The sequence below is a fragment of the Hippocampus comes genome, unplaced genomic scaffold, assembly GCF_001891065.2.
Source record: "Hippocampus comes isolate QL1 unplaced genomic scaffold, H_comes_QL1_v1.1 scaffold59, whole genome shotgun sequence".
Lineage (NCBI taxonomy): Eukaryota > Metazoa > Chordata > Actinopteri > Syngnathiformes > Syngnathidae > Hippocampus > Hippocampus comes.
In genome coordinates, this window is record NW_017805406.1 from 79,785 (window position 1) to 91,659 (window position 11,875).

An 11,875-nucleotide genomic window follows, 5' to 3' on the forward strand; every position below is an offset into this window, starting at 1 on the left:
GTCGAACGTACAATAATTGTAGTCGTTCTTCACAGAGAACACATGCCTGTGAGTAAAGTCAATTTGTCTGTCTACATGTTTTGCTTCACTGTTTGTGTTCAAATGCCCCTTGCTGCAAGGGTTATGACACGTGACTCTGATGCTATTCTTACGAGGGTCGATGGCATTTCCCATTGTGTGTTCACATTAATCTAGCGCACTTCAAGGCAAAGTTATTGTATGTGGACGTGATACTACTGCACGGCTGTATTTTGTTTCTTTAACATTATTCAATTATTTTTCTCCGTCAAGTTGCACGTGATGCACATGTTCGAAATAAGGAATTCCACTAAAATATGAAGTTTTATAGTTTTGATTATCGTTACATATAAATTTTTCTATCATTTAGATACAGCAGGGAAGTAGAGTGCTTGTTGTGCATCCCGAAACACATAATGATTTATTTAGCAAAAATGTCATCATTTCCATGAGCTGTTTATATTTTAATACCCTAATCCTAAAAAAAAAAAAAAAAAAGGCAGTGGCACACGGACTGCTCCAAAATGCAGTTTGATGCTTCAACAAGAGGTATAAAAAAAAATTTCCTTCGTGTCTGAATTTGGTAGCTGCTATGGCAACCAGCAGTGCGCAATCAGCTTGGTGAATAGTCAGGGGGTCGCTCAGTGCTCGGTTAGGTGGGGTGTCCTGCTGGGGCCTATTGCCTTAAAATAAAGATGAATTCTCTTTTTTCCTGCACTCGGCGGGGGCCATGAAGGTTTCAGTCTCATTAGACAAGTGGATGCAATCATGGTCCCCCCCCCAATCTTCTTATTAATTATGGATATTTCATTGTGTTGTGCTCACCGTTCACATTACTGCGAGTATGGCCTGCTGCTGTGGGACTTCATTTGCTAATGAGAGAGGGGAAGTTACGACGGCGTTCATAGCATTAACACTTGTTTTCTGGAGGGGCTCATTTGACTCAAGCATTTAGATAAGATAGATGAATGAATTATGACACCAATCACCTCTGATTGGCATCATTTGAAGAAAATTAGGGGAAAAGGTACGATGCAACACTCGAACAAATATGCATCACATACATACATAAATGATTAGCATTTGTGTGTGTTTTACTTTTTCAAGTTCCGCCGGGTCTCATCCAAGTACGATGTTCCCAAAAAGCTGGAAGCGTACAACTGTGCAATACGTCTTTGATTTATTTCGAATTAAGTGGGGTGTCCGAAGACTTTTGTGCACATAGCGCACGGCTTACGATCCTCTTCTTAATCAAAGACTCCTCTCGGTCCCCTTCTGGGCTTCACTTCTTCCTTCTTCTCCTTTAATCATTCCTGTGATAGAAGCTTATCACCTCCCAGAGGAAATGAGTGCGTGTCTGACCCGCTGCAGATAACAAGCCTCCCTGGTGGACGAGCTGCTCAGGCCCCAGTGGAGCGGCTCTTTATCTGTGTCCAGCAGGGAGGCCAGTTAGCTTGAAGGCAAAGGTGTGAAAAAGGTCCGGTCCGGCCCTTTTTATACTGGCCTGTGGCATGTTTGTAAAAAAAATTCTTGTGTGTAAGGGTGCTGCTGCTTTGTGAAATGTCCCTCAGTCCAAACACGATGACGAACTGGTACTGCTGCTACTGTACTGAAGTAGTTTTCTTGATGTCAAGGAACTATGCTGTCGTGAGTTGAGGTGCTTCATTTAGAGGTAATCACATGACACCATTTTGTGGCATATGGGTGACAATGACCTAGGCTGAAGTGATTTACGTTACTTAATTTCGACAGAAATACTGCTTACCATAAAACTTTGTTAAAATTAGCTGAGGCACTTCATTTAGACAAATTAGTGCCAGGAACTATGCTGAAGTTAAGTGAGGAGCTTAAATTTGACAAAAGTAGTGCTTTGCTACAAGAGGAAGAGTGATTGTTCCATACACACGAATGCCTTTTTGCAGCAACTAAAAGTCACTTTACTTGCAACTATGACAACATTTGCCCAGTGAAGCTGTGGTGTAATGTTTATTTTCCACGGAGTAAATAATAGCTTAGCATATTGACCTACATATTGGATTGTTTAAAAAAAATTAAGGTGAACAATCCTGAGGCAAAAGAAGCCATTTTGGCAGTGCCCCCCCCTCCTCATCCCTTACATACAGTTTGTCCTTGGGCTCCTCGTTCCCCTCCCAGCTTCTAATGAGGCACATGAAAGAGGACCAAACTGGCACAAGAGAATCCTCTCCACCAACCTCACCCTCCAGCCCTCACGCATACATTCACATGCTCTTCTTTTTTTCCCCCCTCTCCTTCTACAGAAGTTCCGCCGCAGCAAATTGGGCGTAAAGCTGCTTTTCATTTTAAACTTTCAGCTGTGGTTTGCCTGTGATCTTATGGCGCCTCTTTTCTCGCCTCCTTTCATGTCTTTGCATCAAGAAAATGTTTAAATCATAAAGCAGAGGACGTATTGTGCAGCCGCACAGGAATATCACCAGTGTGACCTTATACATATGAATGTGTGCCCAACTTGTTAAAAAAACTTGCCCCCGGCAAATGCTTGGGAAAAAAGAGCTGCATTGGAAAGCATTCCAATTGAAAACGAGTTTGATTTTAATAAATGACTCGTTGTTTTCATTTTTTTTTTGGGGGGGGGGGGGTTGGCTAATCTTTATGTCGTGCTCCTAATGACAACAAAAAAATAAACATTTGGATCAATTGTGTTTCAATGAGGCCAAATTGTGAAGCTGTGTCTCAATGGCGCCATCTTTTGGACATTTTAGTACACTGCACTTTATTACAAACTACAGCAGGGTCCCGTGCTGCCCTTTCTCAACTCCAATTTCAGCGCACCAAAAACACCCTATAGTATTTAATTCAGTGCAAGCTGCCTTTGTACAGGAGTGCATTTATTCAGCAAATACTAAATGACACCAATGTTTTCCCCACGGAACTGTGCACATGCTTTTGTGACGTGTACCGATGAATCACATCTACAGTAAGTACACTTGGGTAACATTCTCCTATAACCCACTACCAATGAGCGCCACTCACTGAGTGACAACGCAAGGAGAGCAGATAAGCGTAACAGTAAAATGGAGGTACAAACACTGAAGTCCTACAAGGTCTTGGGCTTGTCTTGGTTCATCATGTACTTGTTGTAGACCACCCCCAGCGTGGTGAAGAAGTTGCCAAGAAACAGAGTCATGTAAGAGCAGCAGCACATCGCCACCTTGAGCACAAAAAGCACAATTTTGTTTTGAAATGTATTTCAATCGACTGCATTTGAAGGTGAACGTATTAGGCTGCACACCTGCCACTCTTTGCACTCTGGTAGCTGGAACATCTTGAAAAGTGTGACGCCATTGTACAGCTGCCAGAACTGTGAGGACGAGGAACAACATTATGTTTTTCATTTAAACGGGATGAATGAAAAAAGAAGCTAGTGGAACAAAGAGTACTTGAACCAGCCACATAATTTTGCTTTAGTTCAATGGTAACAAAAAATGGAAAATGCCATAGATGGTCAAATGAATGGCATGAGTGCTGCAGTGTTAGAGAAGTAACATAAATAGACATTATAACAACACAAATATTCTTTATCCTCTTATAAGTACGTATGACCGTCTCTTTCAAGTATATCTGTAAATCTATATTATACTGGTCTTCTGGCCATGGCACGCATGTCAGAAGGAGCAGCACAACATTCACTTCATCAAGCAAAAATGTAGCAAAAATGTTCTTTACATTCCATTTAAATGTGTCATTACTGCTGTTATCAAGTAAAATATTAAAAAGCGATATCTTCATTACAAAACATTCCAAAAAGATTAATGACATTTCTGTAAACCTCAATGGCGAGTTACGATTTGAGATGCATTAAAAGGATGGTCACAGAATGAATTAAGGCACCACTGTGCCGCATGTGTCAATTCCTTTAAGAGAGCTGTGGAAATTCAACTCACTTGACCAAAGAACAAGAATGGCAGCAGGAAGGTGAGTCCCCTCCACATCCATGACTGGAAACCCTCTGAAGAAACACAAAAAAGAAGAAACATAAACCAAGGGGGGAAAAAAAGAATCATATTTTGTTACTGCACAAAGTGCAGCAGAGTTCAGTTTATTTAAGATAGGATCATTACATTTAGGAATTGCATTAAAGATTGGACGTTGTTTACGTTGTTTGAATCACCAATTACTTTTATTTAAATAAACTAAAATAATAAAAATACAGCTGAGACTGTTTGCTCTTCTGAATGCATGTGCCGAGATATTGGATGGGGAGGCGGTATCAGCAGATACTCAAAATCCGCTTACTCTGAATCAGAATTGGGTGCAAATATGTGAAACTAACCAACGGTGAGATCCATGTTGTGTCGTTCTCCGAGGGCTCGGAGTCTGTACAAGCAGCCGCTCTGGTAGTAATACTGTAAAAACTGGACAAAACCTACAGAGTGGAGAGAAAACCAATCACACACACAAGTGTAGTCTGAAGGTCCAAGTCAAGTAGTTAATGGTGTGTGCTGGTTTACTTTGGTACAAGCAGTAGGAGAGGAACTGGTTCCGAAACATTTGGTAAAGAGTCCCCTCGGGCCTGTGCGCAGAGACAAAAATGTTATGAGGTGGACGGGGGGGGGGGGGGGGTTGACTTGAGAGAAGAGAACTGAGCAAGGACTCACCATGTGAGCATGACTCCTGAAAGGAAGGTCGACACGTAGTGATGGAACACCCACCAGCCTCGTATCCTGAAAGCAGATGACAGCAAGGCTGGGAACGGCTGTTTTTTGCGATACAAAAAACATGAGACTGAGATAAATGAAGATAAAACCCTATTAGAACAGCTGAAATTTATTGGGAGATTAATAAGAGGCACGTTAAATCATTTCAAAACTTTTCCACACGGACTATGACCTATAACCTGTACCACTCAATGGAATCAGGTTCACTTGATGGACACTCAGTGATGTTGTGAACGTGAATCGAAATATTTGTCCTATCTCTGGGTGGCATATTGCAAAGAACGCTTGCATTTTATCCAATCATGCACCTGGAGCCGTTATTGATGAGAATACTCTCACGAATGGTGAGCGTGCAGTAGTACCACACCAGGAGGAAGTTGAAAAGGGCGTCCAATGCTCTGGGAGAAGAAGAAAAAAAAAAAAACAAACAAAAATGAAGTTGGAGCTGTTGCTAAACCAAACACTGGTTGAATTAGTTTTACACTTTGGATTACAAAATGAGCAGCACAACAAAAGGCACCGCTGTATGACTTACCTGTAGCTGAATAAAAAGCGACACGTGAAGGAAAAGAGGAAGAGGATGACAGTGAGGATAAGCTTAAATTTCTCATATTCGTCCTTGTAGGCAAATCTGTAAAGCAGGGGAGAGATTGAGGACGTCAGGATGTGTGCTGTAAGACGGATCGCGTGACAACAGGTGGATGCAAGGAACTTACTTTGACTGCTTATTGAGGAGTGTAACGTTGACATTTCCTAAAACAAGAGTGAGGTATAGCCTGAAAGGGGAAAAAAAAAAAACGGTAATTCAATCAAGCGACTTAATAGGTACTGCAGTGTTATCTTGATCGCCACATGTACAAAAATGTTGAGGAAGTTTTTTCATGGGGCTCGAACGGATTGATTGCATTTCCACTAATTTCAATAGAAAACATCGATTTGCTATCATTTATCAAATAATATATAATGAAGGGAAATCAAACCCGTTTTTCTTTGGCAGAAAGGCTTCCATCTCAGAAAAGGCATCAGCTCGCTCGCCAATTTCCACCTGGATGTCGGCGATGGAGTCCACTTGCTCCAGACTTAACTTTTGCTCTAGGTGGTTGACTTTGCATCTAAAAGTAGGAAAGAGCTTTGTAGGACCCCACAACACTTTGTTGCATTGCGTGCTGACATGTTGGTGTGTTCAGGTGCTAAAGAAAGGTGACAAGCCTACTGTTCAAGCGATGACAAGAGCTCTTTCAGCTTCTTCCGATGACGTGAGATGGCGGATGTGCAGCTGTTCTGCAATTTGGTGACTTCCTCGAGCTTAACTCTGTACAGCCGATGTGTGTCCTGAAGCGTTAACGGAGCATTATTGCCTTTGTAAAGGCAAACTTTCAACCGGCCATTTTCTATACCACTTGTTCTGGGGCGGGGGGGATTGCAATTGAGTAACAGGTCACAATAAGATATTTTCAGATGACACTTCCTACATTGATTTGTGTTTATATTAATAACCGTGAATACAGTATACCATAGACTATGATCCCCAAATACTTAAATATAATTTCAAACTCGTCCTACGACAATGCCATTCCAAATAAATGGTTTACAGATTATTTGATTTTGAGAAAAATATGCTCATGCATGCATGTGTGGTGAAGACTTGCGATTTCAGGCTAAATGTAGCTCCACCCTGACATGAAACGGGTTTAGACGTTCAATATCTGCATCACTTCAACAATACTTCCTTGACATCAAGCACTAATTTGCTTTTAGTGGCCTTTTGGCACTATTTTAGGGTTAAGTGTTTAATTCGATCTGTTTAAAATGTAGCGAATAGCTAGCTACATTAACGTGTCAACTGTGGGTTTGTTCAAACTTGGACGGCCATTTGAGCTCTTGTATGTTTTTATGTGTTGTGTGTATTCCTACTTAACATGTAGCCTAAAGGCACAAGCGGTTATTGAAGAAAAACAGGGTGATGTTCAAACACAAGGAACACGGCACCGCCTCCTAGCTAACCCCCGAGCTCCCTCTGTGGACGTCTAAGTACAGTACAAAGCGTACAACTGACAGACGGTGAAAAGAACTCACCTGAATTTGTTGATAGTCCTTCTCTAAATCTCCCCACTCGCGAAAACACTCCGACACGCCGGTCGGACTGAACAACATTTCGGCTCCGACTGAAGGAAAGTAATGGACGAGCGGCCACTGGTGAAGGAGAGAGAGGGAGGGGGACGTCCAGTACTGTAGTTGTCAAAGTGAGCAACAGTTGCTGCCTGTTGTCAAGTAATTCATTCCAAAAAAAAAGTATGATTTCCGGTATTGGCTTTCAAAATAAATATAATCTAATATTTTTGTTAATTCTACTTTATCTCATTTTAGAACCTAAAAATAGCTAATAACGTAGTTATTAGTACCATTATGCTAATGCCTGTAAGAAATAGTTCTACTCCATTGTCTACAGTATAGTCGAACACGTCGAGAACAAAAAAAAAAAAAATAATAATAATAAATACTAAAATGGAATAACGTCCGTTTGTTGTAAAAATTAAAGCTCACTTTACAGACTGTCAAATTCGTCTCGTGAGTGACGTCAAGGATTGAGTAATGATCACGTGAAACACGAGCCGGCCTAATTTATGTTAGCCAAACAACTCGTGTCTACGTACGTTGGATCAAAGTCATGTTTCGTTATCAAGAGTAAAATATTTTGAAGCAAAAAAAAAAAAAAAAAAAGAATAGTTTTGACATTACAGACACATTAAGAAAATACGTTTTTATATTTTAGCTCGAAGACGTAGTGAAATAAAAGTGAAATAAACACTGTATTTTGCATATCAACAACAGTTTATTATCTACAAGGGAGCATTAGTAATATTACAAAAATAAAGTTAAGTAAAATATTTTTGAGGAAAACGTTTATTCTAGAAGAAAAAGGCGTTTCGGGAAAATAGCTTTTTTCCCCATCTACAAGAAAAATGTCAGGAAACATTACATTGAAATAAATCACTCGGAACTGAATGTACAATATGTCCAAACAAAATGCATTGCTGTAATCTATAACAAACATTTTCATGTTTAACTTGCCTTGTGGAGGACCCATTTGTAGAACATAACCGTAAAATAAGAAACACATTTACTACCACATGAGATGAGAAGTGTGACTTCCAGTTGCATGTTTTCCTGTGTTTTTTTTCATCTGATTGCATCTTTTGATACGAACAAACAACGCTTCTCAAGGAAGGAAGAAGTGTACACAAGACTTTTTTGAGTCCCAATCCATGCAGGATTTCTTCTGACATATCCTCCATCGTTCAGCTATACTTTGAGTTGGTTGGAGTGGGCAGTAGCCCGCGTCAGAGAATCAACGTAATTCGTGTAGCTGGGAGGATGCTCTGGTTCCAAAGCAGATCCAATGCTGTTGATAGAATAGTCACCTGGGGAAAGATCCTGCGAAAAAGGGAATGGTTGAATTCCGAGTCAACCAAACAATCACTTGACATTTTCAATTATTTACCTTTTGCTGCGGGATGTAAAGTGAGGTCTCCGTGTTCTTCCCATTGCACTGTGTCAGATCTGAAGCATCATCAGCTACGGTAGGAAAAAAAACAGATTTTAAAATAATCTGATTTTATTTCAAATGTGGGCGAATGGAAAGAAAATAAAAAAAGACAGGACGACCTTGTTGCATACTTTCCATCCCAAGTGCACATACAACCAAAAAGTCAAATATCTGACTCAGCATAATTAAATTAAAAATATGCATATTTTCACATGATAATTTCATACCTGTCTGACAAGTTGGTGTGCGTTGGTTATAAAACCTGGAGAAAGACTTTCTTGTTGGCCTCTTCGACCTATAAAACAGATAATGTTTGCATTGCAACCTTGATTTCAATCATGTTTTGGATTTTTTTTTTAACATACTTTTTGGATGGTGTCCAGCAGGCGCACACTGTTACCAAGGTGATTAGTAGGAAGATGCCACCAGTGGAGAGGATGATATAGATAGAACTTCTTTCTATTTGGGTACAAGAACCATAGGGCTGTGTGATTAACTGTTTTTATCAATTAATTTCACTATTTGTCAGGATGTTATAAAGCTTTATTATCCCACACGTTGAAAAAGGATATACAGTACATAACAACACTGACAGTCATATTCTTTATCCTTCATGAGACACCAATAAAAACCCAGAATAGTTTTTACTCACTGTAGACACTCAATCTGATGGGAAAGCTGGTCACAGCGCTGACAGGGTTTTCCACCACGCAGCTGTAGACGTCGTCGTCCGCCATGGTGATGCGAGTGATGGTGAGGAGCTTGTGGTCAAGTGACAGCTGCAGCCTGCTGTCGTTGCCCAGCGCTTTGCCGCCTTTCATCCACTTGTACGTGGCCCGAGTGCCTGCCTCATGAGAGCAGTTGAGGACCACGTTTTCGCTGCGCTCCAGCACTGATGATGATTCCATGTGGATGTAGGCACTGGACAAGGGCTCTGGAAAGGACAAGTTCTATATGTTTATATCACAATGGTTGTGGACATGCTGGAGACTATCCCAGCTGAGGGCGGATGGTTGTTCGTCTGTGTGTGCCCTGCGATTGACTGGCAACCGGTCTCCCGCCTACTGCTTGCTGGGATAGGCTCCAGCATGCCCTGCCACCTTTGTGAGGATAAGCGGATCAGAAAATGGATGGATGTGTGTGTAGGTGTGTGCACACACACATTAGTTATTAGAGAGCTGTGGTTAAATATAATACTAATTTTATGACCATCTTCTACGAGATTCCACCTTCAGAATGTTACATTAACTTTGCAAAGTACAACTACTTCATGACAGCGGACCTCCTACCATCCACGGTGAGCGTGACACTGCCCTCGCCTGTGAATGTATCATCCGTGATGGAGATCTCCACGTCATAGGTCCCCTCGTCCGAAAACCTCAAGTTGTGCATGAGCAGGGATCCGTTCTGGAAAATCAGAATACGGTCCCGGTACTCTGGCCTCAGGGTCCCCACGATGTCGGTTCCGATGGACTGCACGACGGTGGACAACTTTTCTCGGCGCAGCTGCCACTTGATGACGGGCAGGTCGGCGCTGAAGCTGACGTAGTCAACCGAGAGGAGGGCCTCACCTCCTAGCGTGCCTCGGATGAGAGAGCTGGGAAGCGTCATGTTCACTGCTAGCACCACACCTGCAGAGACGGAGGCATTCTGAGCGGGCTTTAATAGTGAATGACAGAACAATTGAAGAGGACATATTCCGGAAAATTTACATTTTATTGTTGTACGCAAACTGGGGCAATGATTGAAGTGTGTTGGTAATAGGTGGGGGTTCACTATGTCTTCTTTAAAATAAAATGGGAGCCTACTTGAGACTTTGCATTGAACACCACCACCACTGCTGCTTTGCAGAGCAGCTCCGCGCTGCCATGGTAACCTCAAGTCAAAGTCTGTAGGATGCATGGGCCAGCATCCGCAAATAAAAGTGCCCATTGTTTCCCTATTGGCAGGCACTGACAGCTATACAGCTGCCAGGCTCGGCTATGCTATTCTAGCTGTGTAGAAACAGAGCCGCTCAGTGACTGTGCAGCTTGCAACAATGGCTGGGCAGTGAGTGAAGGCCGGACATACGCACCCGCACGCACCCGCACGCACACGCGCGCACACACACACACACACACACACACACACACACACACACACACACACACACACACACACACACACGCACACAAACTGGCAGAAAAAAACATCCCCTCAAGAAAAGCTAATGTGACACAAAAATGGATAGACTAGCGCACACTCACACATACAAATAGATGAGTGAAACTAAGTGATGGTCTTGTCCTAAAACAATCCCATTTCAAACAAGTCGTCATACATGTGGCTACTGGCCACTGAATACGGGCTACCTTGATGATGAAATTCAAGACAATTCAAAACAAATGCTTAATATTATAGCAGCTAAAACAAGTTTGGGCAGGTATTCCAGTGAGAGTAGATTTTGTTGATTTTTTATGTTTTGTTTCTTATCTATTTGGATTTGCATTTTTTTTCTTGCGTTAAGTATGAATCTGTGTTTTGATATATTCTGTATGATTTTAAATTTGTTGAAGTAAAAAGCGCTATCTATATTACTTTCTATTATCCTATTACATAACTCCATTATATTTTGTTGTATTGTAACTAATATCATACATAAATTCTGATGCATTTAACTTCAATGCTTTTGTCCTATATGGCATATTATTTTACATGAAGACAACTAATGACAAATAAAACAGAACCACAATCCAAAACATATAATGACATCAAAATTCGGGTTTAGATCATTCTCACTGAGATGATCTAAAAACTAAGTTGAATGAAGAACTTATGTTACTCGTGGATATATCATGCAATTATAAGTTTCATAGTGTTCATTACTAATTGCCCACAGCAGTTTTTTCTTCTGATCAGGCACAACAAAACAACAATATTCAGTTTTGGTTTATCCTATTGGATGTCAAACAGCCTAAAGTTGCATCAAACTTTTTCAAGTTTCAAGTTAAGATGCACAACAAAAATATGACTAACCTGTGTGAAAGAAATCCAGACAGGACAGAAATAGAATCCATGGGTTTATTTTGACTCTGGAGTCAGTCTCTGCCATCGTCGTCATCTTCACATTGACTTTCCGGCTCAGTTTGCCACCTACCGCTTCAGGATATGACGTCACAACGCCTTTTTAATCTACTATAAATCAGTTAAAAATTTTTGTAATGGGTTAAATGCGTTAATAATGAAGAAAAACAATTTTATGTCATACTTTAGGGTATATCAATGCAACAATTCATAATTATGTAAAACACGAGAAAGAATTCAGCTCTGCATAAGACACAAACGAGATGGCTTCGTGGTTAATTTAAATGAGCTCTGAGACCGTGTTGATGACGTCACGCCGTACGACGTCAGCTGGACGCGCGTCGGACGAACGCCGCCCTTGCAAAATCGGCGTTCGAAAGGCGTACAAACCCCGACCGGAGCTCAACTCCAAAGCCCCCCATGCACACACAAGTCACTCAACTAAAGACTGCAAGTGCCCACGCGTGACGCCAGATGCGCATCTTCGAGAGGCACACATGTCTTCTTGAGGGGCATGGGAGGGGGGGGCGGCATGCCATACCAACAACCA

The 11,875-nt window shown here is 41.4% G+C and overlaps 2 protein-coding genes across 6 annotated transcripts; both read right to left on the reverse strand.

Annotated features, from left to right (window-relative positions):
- Nucleotides 1-1,985: 1,985 nt before the first annotated feature.
- tmem120aa (transmembrane protein 120Aa) lies at nucleotides 1,986-7,001 on the reverse strand. Of its 2 annotated transcripts, XM_019873417.1 has the most exons (12): nucleotides 6,792-7,000; nucleotides 5,929-6,047; nucleotides 5,696-5,827; nucleotides 5,432-5,491; nucleotides 5,251-5,346; nucleotides 5,024-5,113; nucleotides 4,656-4,721; nucleotides 4,509-4,570; nucleotides 4,331-4,423; nucleotides 3,942-4,006; nucleotides 3,290-3,358; nucleotides 1,986-3,208 (listed from the first exon to the last, which is right to left on the reverse strand). In XM_019873417.1, the coding sequence occupies exons 1-12, from the start codon at nucleotides 6,867-6,869 to the stop codon at nucleotides 3,095-3,097; spliced, it is 1,044 nt and encodes a 347-aa protein (XP_019728976.1). In that variant the 5' UTR covers nucleotides 6,870-7,000; the 3' UTR covers nucleotides 1,986-3,094. The 2 variants fall into 2 exon arrangements, with proteins under 2 accessions (XP_019728976.1, XP_019728977.1); XM_019873418.1 differs by lacking the exon at nucleotides 5,432-5,491 and having other exon boundaries at nucleotides 5,251-5,256; nucleotides 6,792-7,001.
- Nucleotides 7,002-7,895: 894 nt separating this feature from the next.
- Nucleotides 7,896-11,796, reverse strand: LOC109517969 (hepatocyte cell adhesion molecule-like). Of its 4 annotated transcripts, none has more exons than XM_019873530.1 (8): nucleotides 11,624-11,796; nucleotides 11,278-11,436; nucleotides 9,552-9,893; nucleotides 8,915-9,196; nucleotides 8,628-8,721; nucleotides 8,491-8,557; nucleotides 8,218-8,295; nucleotides 7,896-8,150 (listed from the first exon to the last, which is right to left on the reverse strand). In XM_019873530.1, exons 2-8 carry the CDS (start codon nucleotides 11,360-11,362, stop codon nucleotides 8,019-8,021), a joined length of 1,080 nt encoding a protein of 359 aa, XP_019729089.1. In that variant the 5' UTR covers nucleotides 11,363-11,436; nucleotides 11,624-11,796; the 3' UTR covers nucleotides 7,896-8,018. The 4 variants fall into 4 exon arrangements, 3 of the variants coding, with proteins under 3 accessions (XP_019729089.1, XP_019729091.1, XP_019729090.1); XR_002168634.1 differs by lacking the exon at nucleotides 11,624-11,796 and adding an exon at nucleotides 8,382-8,392 and having other exon boundaries at nucleotides 8,034-8,150; nucleotides 8,218-8,291; nucleotides 8,490-8,557; nucleotides 11,278-11,504; XM_019873532.1 differs by lacking the exon at nucleotides 11,624-11,796 and having other exon boundaries at nucleotides 8,218-8,291; nucleotides 8,490-8,557; nucleotides 11,278-11,502.
- Nucleotides 11,797-11,875: the final 79 nt, after the last annotated feature.

Excerpts from the sequence above, each read along its gene's own strand:
- LOC109517969 (XM_019873530.1), bottom strand. The coding sequence starts at position 11,362 with ATGACGACGATGGCAGAGACTGACTCCAGAGTCAAAATAAACCCATGG. Across the intron at positions 8,558-8,627 it reads TGCTGGACACCATCCAAAAA|GTCGAAGAGGCCAACAAGAA; the intron begins GTATGTTAAAAA and ends TCTGTTTTATAG. Across the intron at positions 8,151-8,217 it reads TTTACATCCCGCAGCAAAAG|GATCTTTCCCCAGGTGACTA; the intron begins GTAAATAATTGA and ends CCTTTTTCGCAG.
- tmem120aa (XM_019873417.1), bottom strand. The coding sequence starts at position 6,869 with ATGTTGTTCAGTCCGACCGGCGTGTCGGAGTGTTTTCGCGAGTGGGGA. Across the intron at positions 6,048-6,791 it reads AGGACTATCAACAAATTCAG|GACACACATCGGCTGTACAG; the intron begins GTGAGTTCTTTT and ends TTAACGCTTCAG. Across the intron at positions 5,347-5,431 it reads CTCCTCAATAAGCAGTCAAA|ATTTGCCTACAAGGACGAAT; the intron begins GTAAGTTCCTTG and ends CCTGCTTTACAG.